Raw genomic sequence first — 26660 nt, 5'->3', positions numbered from 1 at the left:
CTTGGAAGGTGTAGCTGCTTTGATGACATCCTTCTGCTTAAGGATGGTGCCTACTGTCGACGGATTTCAGCCGTATTCCTTGGCGATCTCACTCAATCGCATACCAGCTTCATATTTTTGATCTCCATCTTCGTCTCCTAAGAAAGCATCCTCTTCTTTCCGTGAACTTCAACTTTCTTGGGACCCATGATTACGTATATACTGTACATAATTATGTTTTGTAGTATACGTATGTAGTAAAGTTCTCACACAACACGATAACGTATACGTACTACAATGAAATCACTAACAAATTTACGTTAATAAACAAAATCGTATAGAACAAACTAATATCGCATGCTTACAATACCGATGATGCCGCAAAGTGGCCAAAGAAGCACGCCGCTACGTAGATGCACGATGGGAGAGATGCTGACCAGTAGGAGAGAAGGATCTTATGGCGGTGACTAGCATCAGGAACTAATGGGAGAGCGGGAGGATGGTGGCAAGTCTACTCAGTTGGTGGCGCGCGAATTTTAAAATTGTTATCGGTGGTCTGGGCGAATCTCGGACCTTACAGCAACAATCTTTCGTATTTTGAACAATTTTCCTATGTAGAGCTGCAAAAATCTTCGTATTTGCTTTCGTATCTCGAGGTACCAATGTACTTTTCCTGTAATGTCTGGTAGCTTTTTTTAAATAAAGCAAACCCATCAACCTAACTAGATAACAATTAGCCATAACCTACAATTTAGAGTTCAGGTTCAACATGTGCTATGTGGTGTGACAGAATTATGACAGTGGTTGTCTCCACATCAATTTATTTAACGTCCATCACACACTTTCCCTTACACCACATAAAAATGTTGAGTATTCTTGTACTGCTGTAAGGCCAAATACATATTTGGTTCTTATTGGTAGTTATAGGCATTCCATTTTATATTTATATAATGCATAATACATAGTTTATCAAAAATGCTTCTAAAGAGCATAGGGGTAACAGATTCTTCCATATAGATAAAAATCATTCGACAACTCAGTATGTAGAAGTATTTATAGAGTTCTTTGTTTTGTAAATTTATATAACTTAAAAATTTAGAGTACCTTGTGGAATCTGGATTTCTCTCTCTGGAATCAATTCTGCATCACCATCTTTAACAACCAGCTTTATGAAGTTTGAAGCAGCAGAAGCATCTTCGATGAAGACGCAAACCTGCACCTCCTGACCCACAGTCCATTTACGAGGAGTCGTTATCACATGACTTCTGTAACAAAAATAAAATGTCAGTAGCTCAAAACAGGTTACCATTTAGCCTTAACTGTAATGAAAATAACAAGAGTACAAAAACTCACACATGGACATTACTTCAATCTTGACCATTGGTACATGTTGAAAAAATGTACGTAACTCAGTCATAAACACAAGAAGTGGGTGAGGTCTAATGACTGTGGCAGATCAGAGGTGTTGATTAACTTTCAAATAGAATGGAAAAGATGTTAATACATAATTCTGATTTTGTCTTTATTAACTGACACCTAGGTTGCTGACCCTAGGAAACTGATCTATTGTAATGCTTGTTTAGTCTTAAATCACCAGTGTAGTTGGGTTTCTAGTAGCCCTGAAAGATTCTTATTCCCAGTCTGGTTAATGATGGTAGATCCTAGAATCTATCTTTGGAACGGATTGAGAACAGGAACCTATCTGATAGATTTGACAAAAAATTCTTATCATACCATAGCGTATTCTTAACGTGCAGAGAAGTGCAAATTTTCCCATGAATGCTGAAACATTTACACCTCCACCTCCTTTACATCCCGTTGGGGATGACCGTGCAAAGAAGAAGAAGGGAGCGCCGCTAATTTTGAATGTGTTCAACTGCGAAATTACCCACAAAATGATATTGTCATGTTACAATAAAGTTTTATACATACTTACCTGACAGATATATACTTAGCTATAGACTCCGTCGTCTCCGACAGAATTTCAAATTTCGCGGCACACGCTACAGGTAGGTCAGGTGATCTACCGCCCTGCCCTGGGTGGCAGGACTAGGAACCATCCCCGTTTTCTAATCAGAATTCTTCTCTTCCACCTGTCTCCTGCGGGGAGGCTGGGTGGGCTATTAATCGTATATATCTGTCAGGTAAGTATGTATAAAACTTTATTGTAACATGACAATATCATTTTTATACATTCAACTTCCCTGCCAGATATATACTTAGCTGATTAGCACCCATTGGTGGTGGGTAAGAGACAGCTAACTACTGAAATAGACAGGTAAACAACATATGTTGTAGGTATTTATAAACATTGGTTCCTACCTTATTAGGCTGAAGACTTCGCGGCTACTGCCTTGTAGTCTGCTTAGCCTCAAGAGCCTCAGCGAGATAATGATCTATGGCTAAGAGTTCTTGTGGGTCTGCCAATGGGGTCTTATCCACTTACTCGGCAGAGCCTAAAGGCCTTTGTCATTGGGTGCTATTCCACTTACATGACAATACACCTTGTTCAAGGAGCACAAAACCGATCCCGATCACCTGATCCTAACATCCATGTTATTTCTAAGATTGTAAGGAGTTATCCCCGAACTCCTCACAAACAACCAAAAAACTCGAAACATAATTACACTTTCATTACAAAATATACAAAAAAAAAATTTTTGTACTCCCCTACTAGTCATACATACCCTTGATCGCCTACCAGCAATGACACTCTGCTCCCGTGCGACAGTCGTGAGCTTGCTACTAGAAAACCAAGCACATATCTGACAAGAGGGTTTATGTACGATAAAAAACACAAAATTAAGGATCAGTCTTTGCTCCAAGACCCAGTACTGTATCTGCTGATACAAAAGGACCTAGCGAGAAGCACTTCTCATAGGTCACTCTCACGTCCTTCAGATAATGAGATGCAAACACTGAATTGCACCTCCAATATGTAGTCTCGATGATATTCTTCAGAGACATATTCTTTTGGAACGCCAAAGACGTTGCTACTGCTCTTACTTCATGCGTCTTGACTTTTAGAAGACCGAAGGATTCCTCCGAGCAGTTCTTGTGAGCGTCCGTAATAACGCTTCTCACAAAGAAAGCCAAGGCGTTCTTGGACATGAGTCGTTTGGGGTTCTTCACTGCACACCAAAGACCTTGTTGACAAGCTCCCATCTGTCTCTTCCTCTCTAAATAGAATTTAAGAGCTCTCACTGGACAGAGAGATCTCTCTATCTCTCTGCCTACCAGGTTAGATAGGCCTTTTACCTCAAAACTTCTGGGCCAAGGTTTTGATGGGTTTTCATTCTTTGCCAGAAACATTGTCTGGAAAGAACAGATGGCAGCATCTCCTTTGAACCCCACCGTGGAATCCAGAGCGTGTAATTCGCTCGTCCTCTTGGCTGTAGCGAGAGCCACTAGGAACAAGCATTTCCTAGTAACGTCGCGGAAGGACGTCAGATGTAAAGGTTCGAATTTGTCCGATGAAAGGAATTTCAGGACCACGTCTAGATTCCAACTAGGTGTTCTAGGAGTAGCTGCTTTCGACGTCTCAAAAGATCTAATTAGATCGTGTAGATCTTTGTCTTAGCAATGTCTAGGCCTCGATTCCTGAAAACCGAAGACAGCATGCTTCGGTATCCTTTTATTGTCGAGACAGATAGGTGTGACTCCTTTCTCAGAAAGAGGAGGAAATCGGCAATATTCACTATAGAGGTACTGGAGGAGGACAGCTTCTGAACCTTACACCACCTCCTAAAGACTTCCCACTTCGACTGGTATACTCTTCTCGTCGAAGCTCTGCGGGCTCTAGCGATAGAGCCCGCAGCCTCGCGAGAAAAGCCTCTCGCTCTGACAAGTCTTTCGATAGTCGAAAGGCAGTCAGAGCGAGACCTGGGAGGTTGTGATGAAACCTCTCGAAGTGGGGTTGTCTGAGTAGATCGTGTCTGTTTGGAAGCGATCTGGGGAAGTCCACTATCCACTCCAGTACCTCCGTGAACCATTCCTGTGCTGGCCAAAATGGGGCTATGAGTATCAACTTCGTGCTCTTCGAAGCTACAAACTTCCTGAGCACTTCCCCCAGGATTTTGAACGGGGGGGGGAAAGGCGTAAGCGTCCACACCCGACCAATCCATGAGAAAACGCGTCTATTGTGAAGGCTCTCGGATCCTCTACTAGAGAGCAAAAGTTCTCTATTCTTTTGGAGAGGAACGTCGCAAACAGGTCTATGTGAGGTCTCCCCCACAGGGACCAAAGACTTCGACACACTTCTTCGTGAAGAGTCCATTCTGTGGGAAGGACCTGGTTTCTCCTGCTCAGTCTGTCCGCTCTCACATTTTTGATCCCTTGAACAAACCTTGTGAGGAGAGTTATGCCTCTTTCTTCCGTCCAGGTTAACAGGTGTTTTGTCAACTGATAGAGGGAGAACGAGTGCGTGCCTCCTTGCTTTCTTATGTAAGCCAGAGCCGTGGTGTTGTCTGAGTTGATCTGTATTACCCCGTCTCTGACTATCTTTTCGAAGGACTTTAAGGCTAGGTGTATGGCCACAAGTTCCTTGCAATTGATGTGCCAGGACACCTGTTCCTTTGTCCAGGTGCCTGACACCTCCCTTGCTCCCAGCGTCGCTCCCCATCCCGACTCCGAAGCGTCGGTAAACAACACTTGGTCTGGGTTCTGCAGAGCAAGCGATAAGCCTTCGTTCTTTTGAAGCTGAGGGATCCACCACCTCAGATGATCTTTTACTTCTTGTGGAAGTTGGAAGATGTCCGAGAGTTGACCCGTCTTCCAGTTCCACACCTCTTTGAGGAAAAACTGAAGAGGGCGAAGGTGAAGTCTCCCTAGCGAGAAGAACTTTTCCAATGAGGACAGGGTCCCTAATAGGCTCAGGTAATCCCTCGCTGAGCTGTCCTTTCTCTCTAAGAAGCTTGAGATTCTCGACAAACCTCGAGCGATTCTTTCTTGCGAAGGATATACCCGAAAACCCCGAGAATCCATCTGAATCCCCAGATAGACCAAGTTCTGGCTGGGGATCAGTTGTGACTTCTCGAGGTTGACGAGCAACCCTAGCGAATCTATCATGTTTCTTGTTACTTCCAAGTCCTCCAAGCACTGACTCTTCGACTTGGCCCTGATCAGCCAGTCGTCCAAGTAGAGGGAGATGTTTATCCCCTCTAGGTGAAGCCATCTTGCTACATTCGCCATCAGGTTGGTGAATACTTGTGGGGCTGTAGACAGACCGAAGCACAGAGCCCTGAATTGAAAGATCTTGTCTCCTATCACAAAGCGAAGATATTTCTTTGACTGATGGTGAATGGGAACGTGGAAATAGGCGTCTTGCAGGTCCAGAGAGACCATCCAATCTCCTGGGCGAAGCGCCGACATGACAGAGGCGGACGTTTCCATACGAAAATGATATTGTTATGATACAATAAAGTTTGTTCATACTTACCTGGCAGATATATATATAGCTGTATTTTCTGAAGTCCGACAGAATTTTAAAAACTTCCGACACACGCAGTGGTCGGCCAGGTGGTTAGTACCCATTCCCGCCGCTGGGAGGCGGGTATCAGGAACCATTCCCATTTTCTATTCATAATTTTTATTTCCACTGTCCCCTGAGGGGAGGTGGGTGGGTACTTGATTATATATATCTGCCAGGTAAGTATGAACAAACTTTATTGTATCATAACAATATCATTTTGTTCATGAAACTTACCTGTCAGATATATATATAGCTGAATCCCACCTTTGGAGGTGGGAAGGGACAGAATAGAAGGATTTTGGGAACAAATGCATGCAGATGATTTACATCTTGGTTCCACCTGTTAGCATAGCTGGCTTCGTGGTTACTGCCACGTAAGTCTGCTTGTGCTACTAGAGTTGCCAGCGAGGTAGAGACCTATATAGCTGGTGCACTCCAGATGATCTGTCAACAGGGGCGAGACCACGACGTGACTAGACCATATTGACCATACCATGAGGGCTAAGAAGTAAAATAAATATATATATATATATATATATATATCACCACCTGACCAACCTAGCCAAAGTTAAGGTGTGTTAACTAAGGCTTAAGAGTTAAGAAGTCGCCGTTGTCGGCGACTCAACAACTAAATTAAGAGCTCTTCCTAACCATTTTCTACAGGATAGGATGAGTGGTACTTCTTGCCCCCAAGATTGTGTCTGCAGACACGTATGGCCCTAGCGAGCAGCAGATCTCATATGCCATCTTCACATCTCGCAGGGAGTGTGAAGTGAACACAGTTGCTTCGCTAAAACATGGTACTCAGGATGTTGCTGAGTTGCCATGCTCTGTTGAAATGCTTCCGAGGCCGCGCCCTCACCTCGTGAGCATTCAGATAAAAAGATTTCAAATCTTTGTGCAAACACAATGAAGGAGCATTTTTGAAAGAACTCCTTAACACTAAAGCCAGGCTGTTCTTCGATATGGGCAAGTCTGGTCTTTTTCGGAACACTGCAGATTGCCCGAATGACTTCGACTTTCTTGAGTTTTATGTAGATAAAACTTGAGAGACCCGACAGGGCACAGGACTCTCTCTGGCTCCTGCCCACTAACTTGTGCCATCCTTGCTTCCAAGCTCCTGGCCCAAGGACAAAACGGGTTACCATTCTTAGGCCACAACGGAAGGGTTAGAGAGCACACCGCCTTGTGTTCTCTAAAGCCAAAACTTGTGACGATGGCTTAAAATCTCACTAACCCTCTTTGTCGTATCTAGGGTGGTTAGAAGAAGGCCTTCCTGATCACATGCAAGAAGTTAACAGGTAGGAGAGGTTCGAATGCTTTGACATCAAGAACTTCAGACTACGTCTAAGTTCCATATTGAAAGCTTCGATCTGGACATGCACAGTCAGTCCGTCTGTACTAAAGTCAGGTGACCGACCAGTTGACCAGTCAGACGAATCAAGGACAGCAAGGCTGTACCCTGAAGACCATAAGGCACTATTCTTCGCTGAAGGATGAGTGTCTGGACTGCCTGGGCGATTCAATCTAAGCAAACCTTGGGGGTGTATCAACGCAACCCAACGTCGTCAGCGAATCAACTCCTGACTCGAGCTTCTGGTGCCAGGAGAAAGGAGCGAGGAGCAAAAAGGCGATTCAGTCCCGAAGGAAGAATGCCTGACAGTCCAACCTGGTCTCATGTTACACGATCATCGGGGGTGTATAAACGCAACCGACTTCGTCAACAAGAAACTCAGGGCTACTATATGTCGCCTGATCTCGCACGAGTGTCTGACTCCGAGAAAACAGGTGAGACAAAAAGTAGATGATGAGCGAGGTTCGAGATTCCACAGAACTCAAAGATCGTGAAGGGCTTTGTGTTTGACAGACGCAAATCTCTGAGCCCAAAGGCCGTCAACAACATATTTGCGTATTCTTTAATAGTTGTGACTGCCAGCTTATCCCATTCTTCAGACGGAAATGGAAGACGGTAATCTTATTCCTGTCAACATCTCGATAGCCTGAACGTAGTCAGACTCAGAGCGGAGATGTATATAGGTAGTTATAGGTACCTTTCGAGTTAGAGTAGACCGACTCTCTCGGAAAAGGTCCTTGGAAAGTGAACTAGGAAGTATGTGACCTCTGTGAATCCAGGATCCTGAAGGCCAACATGGGGCGATCAGCGTCATTGTCGCTCCCTGTGACGTCATAAATCCTCTTATTACATTTCCTAAGAGATTGAAAAAAGGGGAAAAGAGACTAAATATCCATCCCCGTTCAATATCATAGGATGGCGTTTAATGGTACCGATCCCGGATCGAGAATAAGGGAGCAGAAAAGAAGAAGCCTCTTCGTCCTCAACATATCGAAGAGAAGAATGAAAGGGCGTCCCTAAAGTCTCCACAACTCTCAACTTACTTCTAAAGAAAGATTCCACTCGGAAGTCAATAGTTGCTGCCGTCGATCTAGACGATTCGTACGGACTTTTGCAATCCTGTAACGAACCTCTAGAGATCGTTACATTCTACGCCTGTTGTTATAATAGGCTTTCTCGTAAACTCGAACAGGGACCGAGAAGATACTTCTTAAGATATGAGAGAGCTGTGGAATATCAGAGTTGATCTGGACCACTGGTTCCCAAAACTCGTTACGAGGACTGGAGGGACTACCGAATCGCTTTTACTTCTTTCAGATTAAGATCCAAGACATCTGAAACCCTATCCAGATGTCCGGCACCTTCTTTCTATCACCTCAGGTGATAAACGCACTGAGAGATGTTCAGAATCATTCCTAGATCTTGAATAATATTTCAGTTTCCCGGTAGGAGAAAACTGTGGTCTGAATTGCAGTCTATTCGGGGAAACAAACTTCTTCAGGAAGGAAATGGTCCCCAGCAAGCTCATCCATTCCCTCCGAGTATGCTTACTTCCCTAATAAGGCTGCGCTTTGCCTAAGCAGGAGAGCATATAAAAGTGCAATGTTGCGGTAGACTCGTAGTTCTATACCCCGTGCGGTAACGAGCACCGAAAGGATTAAGAGATAACTCTGTTGAACATAGTAAGGCAAAAAACGAATGCAAACGGTTTATTCATTCACGTAAGAAATCCCCTCAATCTTAGGCTAAAGTCCGTGATTGTAGGGCAGAGATACAGTTAGTCAGTCAATCCCGCAGGAGAGACGTAACCGCCAGCACAGAGATACGGTTAGTCAGTCAATCCCGCAGGAGAGAGAGACGAACATACCGCGCATGACAGCGCCCGATCTGTTACTGGCTCGGTTGGACTGGAGGACAGACACAGCGTGACAGCAGCAGCCAGCAGCTTACGAACGTCGTCTCTTAACTTTATGTCTGGGTTGCCAGCTACCCTATTCTACGAAGAAATAGGTCCGTTATTTTTGAGCAGAAAGACTCTCAAGCTGGTATATTTAAGCGAAACAGAAAACGCTAAATATATAGATGCGTTTGTGTCGTCAGAACACTACCATACAACGGTAAAAGATAAATCGGAACTCCTGGAAGGCTGCAGGGAGTAACGATTAATGTCCCTTAAAATAGACAATAGACCTCTCGGTTGCCATCCGAAGAGGTAACTACAGCAAGCGTATATGACTTGAACCAACCAGAAGTAAAATAACGCAAGGCAAAATATGAAATTATATCACAATAAAGTTTGTTCATACTTACCTGGCAGACATATATATAGCTGAATTCGGAAATACAGCTACATACATATCTGACAGGCAAGTTTCATGAACAAAACTTAAGAGAATCGAAGCAGTCAGCTCAAGCTTCTTATGTTACTGGACATAAGCGTTCATTGACGTAGTCTACAAGTCTATTTCTTGTACGAGTCTGCGAATGACGAATGAGAGCTCTTCCGAATCTTGTCAATAAGAGCTTATTCGCTTACGCAATATCAAGTTAATGAGATGTTTGTCAATGAGAACTAACCCATTTACGGGACAAAGAGATATTTTCTTGTCAATGAGGGGATGACCCACTTACTGCACAAAACGAAAGTTATATTGTCAATGGGGGAAAGTCACTGAATTGACAAAACGTAATCCAGGGAGTCAAGCATTTAATTTTTTTTCGATTCCCGTCTCAAACGAGGAAGGGGCAAGAATCCTGTTAAGAGACTGGGCTTACGGCAGGTAGAACGACGATGTTCAATTCGGCAGCGTAGTCCGACTAGAAACTAAGCAAAAATCTATCATCTGAAAAACCCTTTCAGATGGGCTAAAAAGCTTGCAAAATTATCCTGGGAAGAGGAAGAAACTCTCCAACCAGCTTCCTCTCCCGTATCACAACTAATGCCTGCTAAAGCTTAAAATTTATTGGCAGTATGGCAAAGGAAGTCCTGTCTTGCGCTTTCCTGAAGAGCGTCCTTTTGATGAGTGCCTTTGCAAGAATCCCACTGAACGTTGCCGAGAGTCCTGACGTGCAGGACATCGAGCCTTACATAACCCGTAACTGCCTTATCGCAAAGTCTTGACTGCGGTAGTGGCAACTTAAATTTATTGGCAGAATGGCAAAGGTTGCGGTAGAGCAAACGAGATCTTCCCTTGAGCTTTCCTTAACTCCATCCACCTATGCGAAAAGCAATATTAATTGACAGAGACCTCTTGAATTCACGAAACCCGATGTCTTGCTGGGTTTCGAAGAAGAAGTTGTCTGTTCACTTTAAACTTCCATCCGAAGCACTGCCTACTTCACATTCTTTGCAGGTGAGGTAGAAGGTATCACCGGAGTAAGAGATAAACATTCTTTAGGCCCATATCTGAAACAAGAGCTTGAAGAGTTCAACAGAAACGTTCAGCCAGGCGACACCCTGGCGTGCGCTGGTGCACGCTCGCGTCCACTGGAGCGCGCTCGGCGTCCACTGGAGCGCGCTCGGCGTCCACTGGCGCGCACTTGGCGTCCACTGGCGCGCACTTGGCGTCCACTGGCGCGCACTTGGCGTGCACCCGCGCGCGCCTGGAGTCCATCCGAGCGTCCCGGGCGTCCGCTCTCAAAAGCTTCCTGCTACTATGACTTCTCTTACGTATTTCTCGGTGGAAAGACGGACACGAGTTCAGGCGACGTTCGCCTTCTTACTTCTCACTGAAACGCATAACGAGAGAGAGAGAGAGGACGTGAAGCGTCCTCTTCTATAAAGCTTCTATTTAGAGCATGGGGAGGACGCTTCGGAGGACGAGAAGCAATCTTTCAGGATTCGTGCACGCGCACGCACTTTGGCAGTCTGGGGATTTTCATCAGAAACTGCCGAAGGCACGCCAGATCGGTGGGGGTTCCTTGTAACCCTCCTTAGGCTTTCGACATGCTCCCTCCCCGGGTCCTGGGAGTCAAGCAGAGGTCCCGGCCTAGAGGCGAAACGAGGCCGATCTGACGCACCCTCCACTACACAAGGGGTATCACTGCACTTCTGCACTTCACTTTTACTCTCTAAAGCAAGCACTTTCGATTCTAAGATACGAATCGAAAGAGTATCAGAGAAAGGGCAATTCCTCTACAGACACTGCTTAGGGCCCGAAGGCAACACTGCAGGGTTAGGAGTAACAATTACAGAAGTAGCACTTCCCAGCAATGAAGGAGAGCGAGCACCTCTCGTAGACATATTCATAGCCCGTAGGCCATACTACAGGGTTAGGCAAAATAAAGTCTACAGGAAGGTTAGCAGGTTCACTACCCTGACTTTTGTTACTGATTAATTGCGTACATACGAATCATACGTCTTCCTTACGGAATTAGACATGTTTACTGATTAATTGCGTACAATACGAATCATACGTCTTCCTTACGGAATAGACAAAGTCTCACACTCCTTACATGACAAATCTCTCGTACATACCAAGTGCGGATCTACCGAAGCTTTCGGTAGCCACACCCTATCTTTGCAGACAACCCCGTCTGAAACTAGCCTAACTAGATTCAGATATTTTATGCAAAAATGAATCAAATTCAAATCAATTTAAGATAGCGTATGCCTAGCCACATCCAAGTAAATAAATCAAAAGACAATTAGGATACTTAGGGCAATGAAGTTTCCAAAATCCTAAGACGGAGGTACTGAAAACAGGTGTTTTCAGCACCAGCGACAGAAAAATTATGAATAGAAAATGGGAATGGTTCCTGATACCCGCCTCCCAGCGGATAATGGGTACTAACCACCTGGCCGACCACTGCGTGTGTCGGAAGTTTTTAAAATTCTGTCGGACTTCAGAAAATCAGCTAATATATATCTGACAGGTAAGTTTCATGAACAAACTTCTTTTTCTGTACGAAGCGATTCAGAGCGCTTACGTCCAGAACTGGCCTCCACCCCCCCGATGCCTTTGGTACTAGAAAAAGGCGATTGTAAAATCGGGGAGTGTGGATCTTGTACCAGTTCGATGGCCTCTTTTTCCCACATTTGCTCCACCATCTGAAGGAGAGTCTTTCGCATTAACGGGTCTCTGTACCTCGCTGACAGTTCCCGAGGCGTAGATGTTAGGGGCGGTTTGTCGTCGAAGGGGATTACATATCCCTTCTTCAGGACCGACACTGACCAAGGGTCGGCTCCCCTTTGTTCCCATACTCCTGCAAAGTTCAGGAGTCTGGCGCCCACTGGTGCTTGGAGGAGCAACAAGTCACTTAGATCTCTTGAATGGTCTAAATGAAGACCTTCCTCTCTTTTCAGAGCTCTTCTTTCTGGCAGGTGGACGAGCCGTTGCACCTCCACGAAAGGGCTGCTGAGTAGGACGAGGTTCCTTCTTAACCGTCGCCACTACCGGTCGTCCTTTCTTGGACGTTTGAGTAAGTAGTCTTGTGTCGCCTTCTCAGTTAGTGAGCGAGATATATCCTTGACTAACTGAGAAGGAAAACAGATGATCTGATAGCGGGGCGAACAGTAAGGCATTCCTCTGGCTCGGAGAAACCCCACCACTTTCGATAAAAGGGAACCATACACTGATCTCTTTTTCAGGAGACCAGCACCGAAAAGTGAAGCCACTTCACCAGAACCGTCCTGTACTGCCTTGTCCATGCAGGACAGCACGCTATGGAGAATTTCTGGGTTCTTCAGAAACTCCGTATCCTTAGATTTGTTGGCCAGAACTCCGAGCGACCAATCCAGAAAATTGAACACCTCTAAAGTGACAAAAAGTCCCTTTAGAAAGTGGTTCAACTCTGAAGTGCTCCACGTCGCTCTGACCGATCCTAAGGAGTGACGTCTAGAGGCCTCCACTAAACTGGCAAAGTCGGCATCTGCAGAGGCGGGTAAAGAAAGACCCATAGTCTCTCCTGTCCCATACCAAATACCTCTCTTCCCGTGCAATCTGGAAGGAGGCATGCAGAATACCGTCTTTCCTAACTCCTTCTTCTTGTCCATCCAAGAATCTAAAGAATGGAGTGCCTTCTTCATTGATATCGCAGGCTTCATTTTCAAGAAGGCCGACGATTTAGCCGTAGCTGAGCTCGAAAAGAGCGAACGAGGAGAAGGAGGAGCTGCAGGACTAAGAGAATCTCCAAACTCTTGTAGTAGTAAAAGAGGCCAAGACTTTGTAACTAGAAAGTCCCTCATTAGCAGGAGGATCGTCGTCAGACAAACTCGTCTAACCCTCGATCCGACGAAGGAGAACGTTCCCGTTTTGAGGAAGAGTCCTTCCAAGACTCCTATGTTCTGAAGGAGAGGAGCTCCCATTTGGCGAAGAGTCATAACCTCCAGGACCGAGTCCCCGACTCTTGACTCCTGGCTCTTGACTCTTGCCTCCTGACTCCTGCCTCCTGGCTCCTGACTCCTGCCTCCTGACTCCTGACTCCGGACTCCTGACTCCTGACTCTGACTCCGACTCCTGCCTCCTGACTCCGACTCCGGACTCCGGACTCCGGACTCCTGGCCCCTGGCCTACTGGCTCCTGGCTGGCCTGGCTCCTGCCTCTTGACTCCTGCCATCTTGACTCTGCTCTTGCCGTCCTGGCTCTTGCCTCCTGCTCTTGCCTCCTGGCTCTTGCCTCCTGGCTCTTGCCTCCTGGCTCTTGCCTCTTGGCTCTTTGCCTCCTGGCTCTAGCCTCCGGCCTGGCTCTTGCCTCTTTGCCTAGATGCCTCCACACTCTTGGCTCTTGGCTCCTGCCTCTGGTTGACTCCTCACTCCTGGCTCTTGGCTCCTGCCTCCTGGGTGACTCCTCACTCCTGGCCGGTGCCAGACGTCTGATTGTTTCATCCAGGTTCGTACAGGAAACCTCACCTCGGGTAGGAGTATCGATCCTGGAGGTAGATACCTCCATACGTCTGGAGGATCTTTTAATAGGAAGGGAAGTGTCTTTCCTTCTAGGAGGCTCCTTTGACAGGACTCCTACAAATGACGAAATCTGCTCCTGCATCGCCATCATGAACCTCTTTGTAGCCTCCTCTTTATCCTCTTCGGGAGGAGGGTAAGGAGGAGGAGGGGAGGAGTCCATAGCCTCCACCTCCTGCCTCCTTCTCACTCTGGTTGGAAGAATGGCTCTTCTCGCCTTCTTAACTCCCGATGGAGACTCCTCAAGGAAGTTTTCAGGGCTCGAGTCAATAGTCGGCGCCCTCCAACTCCTCTTGAGAGGCCGAGATCGATCGGAATCTCTCCAATCACGTCTCGGTGATGAAGATCCCGACGACGAGAAACACTCACGTAGGACGCTTTTACAATAGCTGTCCTTGGCAGTCTGGGGTGTCACAGAAACCGCCGAAGGGACACCTGATCGGTGGGGATTCTCCACAACCTCCTTTCGGCTTTCGACATTCCTTCTCCTCTGGGCATGTGAGCTTGGAAGAGGTCTAGACCTAGGAGCGTTGCTGAGCCGACCAGATGCCCCCTCCACTACACTGGGGACACTTATATCACTGTCTAATGACAAATCACTAGCCTTACCTTGTATGGCAGCCATTTTGTTTTCCATTATTTTGAAGGCTGCTTTTAGATCTGCAAGTTCTTTCGCTGGATCTACAGGTTCTGCAATAGGAGAAGGGGCTGCAATGGAAGGAGAAGTAGCAATACTTACCCTTGGGGAAGATCCCAAGCTTGGAATTAGTTCAGAACTAGAACTACTTAAAACTCTATGAGAAGCCTTCCTCGCTCTCTCTCTTTCTAACTTTTTCAAATAATTAGTTAGATTCTTCCATTCGTTCTCACTCAAATTCTCACATTCTTTACAAGTATTAGTAAAAGAACATTCATACTCCCTGCACCTCTTGCATACCGTGTGAGGGTCTACCGAAGCTTTCGGCAACCTCACCTTACAGCCTACATTCACACAACGTCTCACAACCATACCAGAGTCAGACATATTTAAAGAAAATCCAAAATCAAGTCCACAAAACAGTCCACAAAAGCGTATGCCAATCCAACAATCCAGATACGTCACCAAAAGTCTGTCAACGAAGATCAATTGCCGGCGAAAAAAGAAACCAATCGAGAGGAACCAACAACAATGTTGATGGTCCGGCGACAGAAAGAATTCTGATTAGAAAACGGGGATGGTTCCTAGTCCTGCCACCCAGGGCAGGGCGGTAGATCACCTGACCTACCTGTAGCGTGTGCCGCGAAATTTGAAATTCTGTCGGAGACGACGGAGTCTATAGCTAAGTATATATCTGGCAGGGAAGTTGAATGTATAAAAAGAGTAAATCCTGACCTGACTAGTGTTATTCTTATACTATTGTTCAAAGATCATCAGATACCGTATGTAACAGCCTTAGTTAATCATCTGCAAAATTCAAGCGCGGTTGAATGGAATGAAGAAGGAGACCTGTCCCACCCATTTAACGGATATACGTAATATTTTAGATTTGGCTAGAGATTTTAAAGCGAATAAGAGGACAGATAATAGCAACACACCCAGTTATAATTGTTTATTCGAACATGGAAGCATTAGGGAATGAATGGTGAAAAATAACGCTATATAAAGGCAGATAGAAGCAAGGCACATTTCAGCTAAGAGAGGAGGTAGCAGAACAATGAAGAACAGGGTAGCAAAGAAAAAGGGGGATGTTTGGCTGCCGTATTGATGAATCACGAAATTATCAGAAGTGGACCCGTTCAATCCCGCGGGTGTGATAAACTTTCGAAGGGAGCAGCTGTGTCAGATTATCGCAAAATGATCAGAGATGAACCTATCCAATCGTGCAAGTTTAAAGACGCCACTAACGTTCAGTTATGCCTGCGCAGTAATAACTCCACAGTTGGACTGTACAGTTATAACTGAATGTTAGTGTGGACAACCTGCAGTTTTCCTGGCCTGCGCAGGCGGCCTGGGTAAATAGCTCATCTCAATTAATGAACCTCAACCCAAATGGCTACACATGCACACTGCAACTTTAATATGGTGGAGGCAACTTTTTTGGCTCAGTTCGCTGTCTGTCCGCAGACAGATAACATCTACTAATAAAGAACACTGAGCTGAGTTTTACTAAACTGACTAGTGATAATACCTAAATTAAGGATACATATATCGAATTTACTTGTTTTTAATAATTGATACGGAAGTCAGAATATATATTTATAATTTTGCCATTTTTTCACGGGAAAAATAAGTGTATAACGAAGGCTGAAAGTGACACCATCATTCTTGAATGTCTTGTAGATTTCACTGAAATCTATATGAATGAGACTTTGCTTTGGCAAGTAAAATCCAAAGGCTATCGTAACAGATTAAGCCTATGTATGTTTATTCGTGGTTATAAACCATATATTCAAGACAGTTTTTCAATGAGAATAAATATCTATTATGACAAAATAATGTAAAACAAGAATAGGCCTAGTATATGCATCTATTCATAATTATCCACCATGTCTGTAATTCGTTTTTTAAAATGAGAACAAAATAATATTCCACTTTCTGACCAAACAAAATAAAAGAAGTGTTGACGCCATGGCTGCTACAAAGGACTGAGGAAACGGCCTGTATCGTTAGTGGCGAAGATTTGCCTTCACAGTTGGATTAGATTAGATTAGATTATAAAATTTTTGGCACATAGCCAAGCGCCGGAGCCGAGGGGCCATTCAGCGCATATATATCTTTAAGAATAAAAGTCACTGTCGTACAAACAAATATACACAAAACCGATTAACATACAAATCATTCATTCATAAAAACCAAACAAGAAGCCTAAAACAATCAAGAGAAAAATTAAAATTCATAAAAAAGACCAATATTTTTTAAAAATGTCATAATTTGCTCTGCCTGAGCACCTTCACCTAAAATATCGCCAAGAGACTTATTTGCCAGCAAACAAGCTCTACGTTTGTTTTCAAAATGAGGGCACTCCACCAAAATATGCACCACAGTCAAATCCACATGACAAGTGAAACAGCGAGGAACCTGCCTATCCGCTCCACTCATCATTAGATACCCGTGAGTATATTTAGTGTGGCCAATGCGTAATCTAGCTAAAACTATTTCAGACCTTCTATCCATCCGGCTATGAGGCCAAGGATGAACAGAAGGCCTAATCGATTTCAATTTAAGATTATTATCTAAAGTAGACCAGTGGGCCTGCCACTGGTCTCTACAATAAAATCGAATGGTACTTTTAAAATCAGACACAGGGCTTCACAGTTGGACTGCGCAGATAGAACTGTGCAGGCATAACTGAACGTTAGTGGTGGTCTTAAGAGTGCATTAGCGCATTTAGGCTCGCCGAGTGTTGATGTGCACACTTCCATTCACTGTTCGTGATGGGTTCTTCATCCTGCAAGCTGGTTTTTGGGAGTTTATCTGAGACCAAGTTCAAGAAGGAGTGTTGCCTGGTTGTAGCCACTAACTGTGAAACAGGTCAAAATTATGGATTAGTTAAAGACATGGTGAGGGTTTATCCCTACGCTGACATCACTGGTCACCATGACAAGAAGAGCTGGGACTAGTTACGCTTCATTCCGTCACCATTGGAGAGAAGGCGCTGCCATTCTGACAGTACACAGTATTCGAGGGAGAGAATACATTTGATGCTGAAGAACCCGACCATCTCGTCATTTTCACGTTTTTAACCCAATATGGAATTGGTGTATCAGTGGAAGAAATGAATTCACCAAATCGAGTACAATATATTCTAAGGATGAAGACCATGTGGAAAGGTTGCAGAATGATACGAGAGAAATGAAGTACAATAACTTCTATTCAGCGTTAAAGTTTAAAAATTCAATTAAAAAGTATCGTGTGAAGATGTGAAATATGTTCTATTCCCCGCAGGGATAGGACAAAGTGGTCGCATGAACTGTGTCTGGTTAAACCAATGCCTACCTGTGATTATCTCCTTTGGCGAGGAGATGAAACGCCACGGAAAGGTCACATGTATAGTTGTCAAGGAGTCAGTTTTATCCTTCATGGAAGAGAAGTGTGAGGGAGATGTGCGGTTGAAGGATTCATTTTCCAAACTGAGGCGTTTGGAAGCAATGGACACGGAGAAATTAAGCCTCTGGGTTGAACAGAGCACAGCTGTGTGACCCACATATGTAAAAAAATTGCCAACCTGTATATGTACATGTGTATGTATGCATGTATGTTCCAATATTTTGTATAATAAATACTATTAATTTTCTATACTTTTTATTCATCCCTTCTAAGCTGTATGGTATATAGGACCTCAATAATGTGTATTATCAGCATTGTGTGTTCAGCATGTGTAGTGATTACTTATATGTGAATAGCGGGGTGTGCCTAGATTTATTTCCTGAAAACCAGCCCTGTAAATTTATAAACTGCTTGGCCACTCCCATAACTCTATCAAAAGAGGTAGAATATGCATTAGGTGTCATAGGGGTTACACTCTCAAACAAATACTATGCTGTCACACCAGAAGATGAAGATTCCACACTTCAGTTTAGTCACCTTGAATCAGAGTTCGACAACTCGCTCATAAGCTTTCACATGTTCCTGCTGTTGGCTTATTAGTGGGGGATATGAATAGATTGACTAGAGCACTCAATACCAACATTACAGAACAACTGGAAACTTTTTACGGTGCATACATTCGGGGCGTTATGCACAGGGAAGGGTTATTTTCATGGAATGATGATTTGAAGAGGATAAGCCTCACAATAGAATACGCGAATGCCGAGGTTGCGGAAGTAGGAGGAGTTGTTTCAGTTGTTGTAAAGTTTAGTGTTAGGGCTGCGCGTTTATTGGGGTTTAACACAGGAGTGCAATACATGATTTATGGTGTGGGGGTGTTGAGAAATCACCACTCCAAAACTTGCTATCTTGGTGATCACAGTATCGATTAAGTTTTCTTATATTCCAACATTATTCAACCCTCATCGCTGGGTGATAAAACGGTAAATATCCTTAGACTGTTTATTGTTGGAATGTGTACGGGGTAGAGGTTCACATAATGCAGTTTATAAACCTTTAAACAGAAATGTGGTAGATTACATTTCCATTGGTGTGATGAGTCAGAAGGGGGAGGACATTAAGTTTATTAAAGGTAAACGGGTGTCATGTACCCTTCATATAAGACCTAGATGAGCGAAATTATGTGCAGTACTTCGCCAGTATAATGGGGGAACACATATATATGTGAGCAGTCTAGGCTGCTTGGACAAGTACATGAATAACTCAGCGTCTGGGTTTGTGAATAGGTTACCTGCTCCTATATTCCTACCGAATGGAAGCGAATATGAAGTGGGTCTAGCTTCGATCGTGTTTCTGGGAGTTTATTATGCTGTATTATCAAGAGATGAAGAATTCTCCCTCTAGTTTGTTACTAAATATGGTAAAAATGATAAGCATGCCTATATCTATAGACTGACGATGGCTGTGTTAGCAGGGGACATGATAATGCTGGTGAGGGTGCTTAACAAGTTTATTTTTGAACATTTAAAAGTATATTTTGACATCGAATACGAAAACATTTTCAACAGTAACGATGTATTTGGTTGGGATGAAGACAGCAGGAGAATTATTATCTTCACGTTAAGAGGGGGAAGATTGAGGTGGGGGACATTAAAAGTGTGTCTGTCAAATTCAGTAATAAAGTGGCCAGATTGCTGGGTTTTAAAAATAATACCGCGTACGAAGTTTACGGCCCTGATGCAGTGAATGCACATCTCTCGGTTGATTCCTTACCCGATAATTGCGGTGTATATTTATATGCATGTGTACACTGATATTGTTCAAATGACTGTTTTTGGAGTGAAACTAGTAAATATATTGGATTGTTTTACATTAGAGAGCGGTAAAGGGGATAAACAATACGATATACAAAGTGGTGAACACAAACATTCTAGAACAGATTTCAATCATTACCGACCAGAACGGATGGCACATTAATTTCAATAATGACTTGAGCGTCATCTGTGTGCTTCATATAAGACCCAGATAGGGAGGTATGTATAAAACCCGCACTCTTTTCCACCTTTACGTTATTCACTTTCGCGAGCTCATGTAATTAAGAATGCTCAAATGGCCGCTCTGCTTAATATTCAAGGGAGAGATTAAAGGTTTTTTTTTAACAGGCATCAGGGTCATCTTCACCCGAACCACGGAGGTTGAATTTAAAACGTTGTTCTTGTCCGAACCCTTAAGAAAGGGAGTGGGTCTAGAAGACATTTCAGTTTTCTATCCAAGTCATAGAAGAGATGGAGGTGTATTTTCAGCCATAGCCGGCATTGCATGCAGGGTACTCCCTTTCCTGTTCAATGCTGCTAAACCTTTAGTTGAAGAGTTTGGTAGATCGGTGCTTTCGGATGTAGTGAACAATCAGCTGCCCCTGAGGGAATCTTTAAAAAGGCGCGGAGTGACAGCTCTCAAAAGTACGGATAGGCGCATTCTAAGCGGTAGTGGGAGGGTTGACACCAAAAGGTTGGGTGAAGTGAAACGTACACTTGCTTGGTAGGCTATGAAGATGAGGAAGAAGAGGAGAAAGAAGAATGGACGGGTTAAATCGAGAAGTAAATATAACAAGGATGTGTATGATCTTTAATTCATTCACCTTTTGTCAGTGGGCGCACATGCACGCATCCTCTCTCTCTTGCAATTTTGTGAAATGACGGGTGTGATTCCTAATGTGCCAGGGACGGGACACAAGGTTCCCGTCTCTCCATATATCGTGGGCATCTCAGAATTGTTCCCAAATGTGAACAAACATAGGATTATCGAAAGTTCAATTAATTCAAAGGAAAAGTTGGATTTCACTCCTAGCAACAATTCTATAAATAAAATCCTTACTCTTAACTATATCGAGTTTCGTATTAACGGTGTCACAGGTTCCTTCTTGGATTTGTTGAGTATAGCTTAGGAATTATACGTCACAGTGGTTAGGGGCAATGCACAGCTGCCGGTCGATCCACAGGTTGAATCGTGTCCTATTTTTAACTATCAATCATACATAAAAAGGCTCAAGAGTGTGAAAACCAACACTACCGACTTTAGGTATGAACGGGTTTTTCCACGATGAATTTCACGCAACACACAGTGTTACAAAAACCTATACAGCCACTTCTTTCAGACAGACGGATAGGTGGGAAACTCGGGTGATGAACTCCGTTAAGATGAGAGTTCACCCATACTTTCCACTCCTTATAGATCTAGCGAGTATCGACATGTATTTGTTGGATTCTGTGGATTTGATGATAAGGCTTGAAATGGCTAATAACAACTGGGTGATGGGTGCCGACACCGACGCTCACTTAAACAATCTGAATATAGAAAAAGCGAAGTTGTGGATTGATCAGGTTTCCCCCCATTTTAACTCCATCTGCTTTAAACACAGCTCTAGCGGTTAACCCAATATGTGCATTATTGGGCAGAATGAGGATTCCATTTTAATAGATCATTTCAACACCTGTATACCTGAAAAGATTATGTTAGCTATGATTTTCAGGGATGAAAATTTTACGTTAGCTATGATTGGTATGCAAACATTTTCAGGGAATTACGCGGCCAATAGTTTGTACTTTGGTGCACACGACTTGAATAGCGTGCACATTACTGTTAATGGGAATAGAATGTATAATATCAACTGTCGTTTTCCTAATATTGTCACGCAATTGTTTTACGAGACACAGAAGTTAATAGGTGGTGGTCATGATAACCTCATCACTTACAACAGTTTTAAAAACGGAAGGGCTGTCTATTGTTTTAGCTTCATCACAGAAGAGGTTGAAGATTCAATGCCGGTTGAAATTCCAGCTGGTTTGAGAATATATATAAAGCTGGGAACAGTCACACCTCATCCTTGCATGATTTTATTGTTCGGAGACACCATGGGTATTTCAACAGTTGATTTGGATAGAGTCGAACAGTGTGATGTTAGGAGTGATGGATACGAAAGAAATTGAGACTGCTTTACAAGGTTCGCTAGGGAGTATTATTAAATATTTAGGTGTGTTCGCTTTGGATGAGGTGGGTACGTTCATAATACCTGCAAATAGAATTAAAAATGATATTGTTATGATACAATAAAGTTTCATACATACTTACCTGGCAGATATATACATAGCTAAGACTCCGTCGTCCCCGACAGAAATTCAAATTTCGCGGCACACGCTGCAGCGGTAGGTCAGGTGATCTACCGTCCTGCCCTGGGTGGCAGGATTAGGAACCATTCCTGTTTTCTATCATATTTTTTCTCTTCCACCTGTCTCCTTGCGGGGAGGCTGGGTGGGCCCTAATCGTATATATCTGCCAGGTAAGTATGTATGAAACTTTATTGTATCATAACAATATCATTTTCATACAATCAACTTACCTGTCAGATATATACATAGCTGATTGGCACCCTTCGGTGGAGGGTAAGAGACAGCTACTATATGGAATAGACAGGTAAACAACATATGTTGTAGGTATAAATAAAACCTTGGTGTCCTACCTGATAGTGGTAGACTTCGTGGGTGTTTGCCCAGTAGTCTGCATCACCTCAAGAAACTTTAGCGAGATATGTGATCTATGGCCAAGAGTTCTTGTGGGTCTGCCGAAGGGGTCTTATCCACTTACTCGGCAGAGCCTGAAAGGACTTTGTCAATGGGTGCTGATCCACTTATATGACAATACACCTTATGAAGGAGCGCAACACCGATCCCGATCACCTGATCCTAACACGAGGGTTCGCGCTCAAATTGGAAAGAGTTATCCCCACACTCCTTTCAAAAACCCCAATAATTTCACTAAGTTAAAAAACTTTAACTCAAAGTTAAGGATCAGTGTCGGCTCCTTATCCCAGTAACGTATCCGCAGAAACGTATAAACCAAAAGAGAAGGATCTCTCGTAGGTTAACTTGACATCCTTTGTGTAATGAGAAGTCAACACAGAGTTGCCTCTACGTACAACACAGCTAATATGTCTTATATGACATATTGTTATGTAAAGAACAAGAATTTGCAAAAGCGCGCACTTCCTGCGCTTTTAATTCTCAGCGTTTGAAGGAATCAAGTCACTAATGAAGTGCTTAGGAGATCTCCATGTTTCAAAGAAGACCAGGGCTTTCTTGAAATGGATCTCACCCGACTGAAGCCTGAAGCCTGGCAGGAACCTTGCGCCTGGCTGGTGCTTCGCTCTTGGTTGGCGCCTAGCGCTTGTCTGGTACCTTTCGCTTGACTGGCGCCTCGCATCTGGATGACGCTTCGCGTCTTAGCTGGAGATTCGCGCCTAGAGCCTGCCTTGCGCCCGGCTGGCTCTTTGTGGCCTGCCTGGCGCCTCGCGCCTGCCTGGAGCTTCGCGCCTGGCCTGGGCCTGGCTTTGCCCCTGGCCTAGGCGTCTAGCTCATGGTTTGGCGCGCCTTGCGGCTACTGGAGCTTTTTGCGGCTGGCCTGGCACTCGGCGCTCTGGCTGGCGTCTCGCGCCAGGTTGGCGCTTTGTGCCTGCCTGGCGCCTCGCGCCTGGCTGGCGTCTCGCGCCAGGTTGGCGCTTTGTGCCTGCCTGGCGCCTTGCGCCTGCCTGGAGCTTCGCGCCTGGCTGGCGTCTCGCGCCCGGTTGGAGTGGCGCCTTGCGCCTGCCTGGAGCTTCGCCGCTGGCTGGTACCTCGCGCCTGGGTGGCTCCTCCCCACTTGCCGGAGCTTCGAGCTTGGTAGAGTCTCGAGGATGTCTGGCAATGTCCACATCGGACACTCTTATCTGTCCTATATGTTCGCATCTAGCGCATCTGTGTCAGGATGTAGGCTCGGTCTTTTCCTCCCATCAGGACCAAATGGTGACAGTGTTCTTGGGGCTGTCTGCAGGTTCTTCTTCCTTACTGACTGTGTCAGAAGGTCTTGAGTCGCCTTCTCAGTTAATGAACGAGAAATGTCCTTCACTACTGAGAAGGGAACAAAAAGTCAGACAAAGGCGAGTACAGAAGCGCTGCCCTCTGAGCGTGGGAGACCGCTTTGGTTAAAAAGACACTATATATGTCCTCTTTTTAAGAAGACCTGCTCCAAACAAAGAGGAGATCTCAACCGAGCCATCCTGAACCGCTTTGTCTATATAAGACAAAATACACAGAAGGACTTCTGGTTCGAGTCCTTCAGAATCATGGGCTTTCTTGGACATCACCCCAAGGGACCAATCTAAGAAGTTGAAAACTTCCAATACATGAAAGAGTCCCTTGAGGAGATGGTCCAGTTCTGAAATGCCCCAAGTTATACGGGCAGAGTTCAAACCTTGTCTACGTGAAGCGTCAACTAAGGTCGAAAAGTCCGCTTCTGACGTAGACGGAAGAGAAATACCCAAATTCTCTCCCGTCTGATATCAAATGCCTCTTTTACCAGCTAGTCTCGCTGGAGGCATGCAGAAGACCGTTCTAACTAACTCCTTCTTCAACTTCATCCAAGAGTCTAAAGACTGAAGAGCCCTCTTCATCGAAATGGCGGGCTTCATTCTAAGAAAAAACGAAGATTTCTTTGTCTTTGCACTCGAGAAAAGAGAGCGCGGAGGAGGAGGAGAGGCAGGAGTCAAGTCGTCTCCATACTCCTCTAGAAGCAAGGCTGTCAAAACATTATAGTTCGACAGTCCTTCTCTTCCTTGATATCTCCTCCTCCGAGTTTACTTCTAACTCGGGGTCTAGATGAGTCTCCGCTGCTAATTCAGTACGTCTTTCCTCTGGAGGAGACAAACTCCTAATAGGAGAGGGGCTAATGGAATGATATTCCTTCCTCTTCCCCGCTTTAATAGTCCTGGAAGGCGCCAACAGCCCAGGCTTCTCTCCATAAATGGATGACGCTTCCCGCTTGGATGACGCTTCTAGTCAGTCAAGCGTCCTGGCTGAGGCCTCCCGTTTGTGTGGCTGCTGACGTCTGGATGACGCCTCGCGCCTGGAAGACGCTTCGCTCTCAAAAGGCGTCCTAACTGGCGCCAAAATTTTGGTTGGAGCCTCGCGTCTAAAAGCAGCTTTAAATGATTATTCATGTCTTGACGACGTCTCACGTCTCTCTGGCGTTACGTGTCTTCCGTAAGATTCTCCCGATCTCGCTCTCGAAACCGAAGCCTCTGCGATATGTTTGGAAGCTTCACGTCTGCATGACGCCTCTCGCTTCGCAGGGGAGAGAGGACGAGACTTCTTGATTGGAAGCGCAACGTCCTTCCTACGAGGCGCTAACACTCCCACCAAAGAGGCCAGTTGCTCTTGTACTGGCAAGATAATCTTCCTTGAAGCTTTTCCCACGTCATCTTCAATCGGGGGAGAAGTAGGAAAAGGAAGCAGTCTATAGGAAGCCTGTTCGTCTTCTCACAACTCTTTCCAATAAATGTTAAACATGTTAACAGTTATTATCGTCGATCGAGAAGGATCTCTTTGTTAACGCGAATAGGAGCGAAAAAAGAGATTCTCGATGCTCTATGCGATATGAGAGTGTCGTGGAAATGGCCTAAGTGATTAAATGGGTAACGAAATCAGGAACGAATCTTGCCGTTACCGAGCTTGGTGTCCGAGAGTCTACCGGACTCCTAGGTTAATAACTCGCTAAAACGAGAAAATCTTGGATGGTGCTCTTGGCTCACTGCGCCAGGCTGGCGCTTCTGGCGCAAATTTTGCGCCAGGCTGGCGCTTCTGGAGCATTGCGCCAGGTTGGTACTTCTGGCGCGTTGCGCCAGGCTGGCGCTTTCTTCTAATTCTTTTTATGTTATGTGCCAGAACACCTGTGCCTTTATGGTACCCGACCTCCTTTCACATGTTAATTCCGTTCTTAGTAGGAAAAAAAACTTAATATACGTAGTATAGTCCATTCAGGGAAACAAGTTCTGCCCCAAAGAGAATGTTTCCCATCCGACTCATCCATCTCTTCTGAAGCAGGTACTCTAATAAGCTATGCTTTCGTAAGCCTGAGAGCATTACATAATATAATGTTCTGCTGCGATAGAATCCTTTAATAATGTTACCTACGGTAAACAGCATTGAAAGGTTGTACTATCTCTCTTATTGAAAGCTTCTTAGCAAAAGGCATACAATATTTATTTATGTTAGCTTAACTATCCCCTCAATCCGAGGTTAAGACCGCGATTGTAGGGGAGAGATACGGAAAGTTATTCCATCCCACAGGAGAGAGAGATTCGCCCGACCGCTCATGACTGACACCTACATGGTACTGACAGTAACTGGCGTAGGCGTACTGCGTTGGTCTCAGGCTCTCAGCGAAAGCAGTCCCCGCTTACTCTTCCAGAGTTGCCAGCTACTCAATTAATAAAGGAATTTAATAAAATTATTATCGAACTTCAGGAAGTTCTTTTAAAGCATATTAAGCGAAAACACTAGACTTCGATAAATCTAGAAGCTAAGTAGGTGTAGTCTTAACAATCCCTTTAAGCGTAGTCCTTCCTAGGAAAGACGTAGAAGGATACTTGTAATTGAGTTGCACAGAAAAGAAGTAACTACGGTATGTGTTTATGATTTGACCGTATCGTATTCTCATACAGCAGAAACTCTACTACCTTCTACTATCTTCGTTCTTTTCGTTAATAGAACGATAGAAAGAGTATATATATATATATCCTTAAGGAACGAAGTTAATCAAGGAACTCTTTAAATCTTCGTGATTTCGTCATAAATCGCGGAGACAGAATTCCTGTTCATCACTAGGGTTTACGGAGGGAAGTAGATATTTTCTATCCGCCATCATACCACCCAAACATCGATGAGATCTTATTAAGAAAAACTCCCAAAGCTCTTGCCTCCTCAAAACGAGGGAAGAGCATGGATGAAAGGAGAGAGGTCCGCATTGAGAGGAAAACTGCCTAACAAAGGAGTCTTCTGAATAATGAAAAGGGGCTTCTCTTAGTATCAGAATCCTTCTGACAAAAGCAACGGCCGCCCGT

The 26660-nt window shown here is 44.5% G+C and overlaps 1 protein-coding gene across 7 annotated transcripts in view; it reads right to left on the bottom strand.

The window, feature by feature from the left end:
* The window catches only part of LOC135215322 (alpha-2-macroglobulin-like), a 494644-nt gene that overhangs the window by 421221 nt on the left and 46763 nt on the right, over positions 1-26660 (bottom strand). For 6 of the 7 annotated variants that reach the window (XM_064250089.1, XM_064250270.1, XM_064249915.1 and 3 more), the window contains exon 2: positions 1084-1244. In XM_064250089.1, the coding sequence (XP_064106159.1) occupies positions 1084-1244 (161 nt within the window). The remainder of the gene's footprint in view (positions 1-1083; positions 1245-26660) is intronic. The other variant, XM_064250000.1, reaches the window with a different exon arrangement.

This window comes from Macrobrachium nipponense, chromosome 11, assembly GCF_015104395.2.
Source record: "Macrobrachium nipponense isolate FS-2020 chromosome 11, ASM1510439v2, whole genome shotgun sequence".
Taxonomy (NCBI): Eukaryota; Metazoa; Arthropoda; class Malacostraca; order Decapoda; family Palaemonidae; genus Macrobrachium; species Macrobrachium nipponense.
This window is presented reverse-complemented; position numbering and strand designations above follow the sequence as displayed.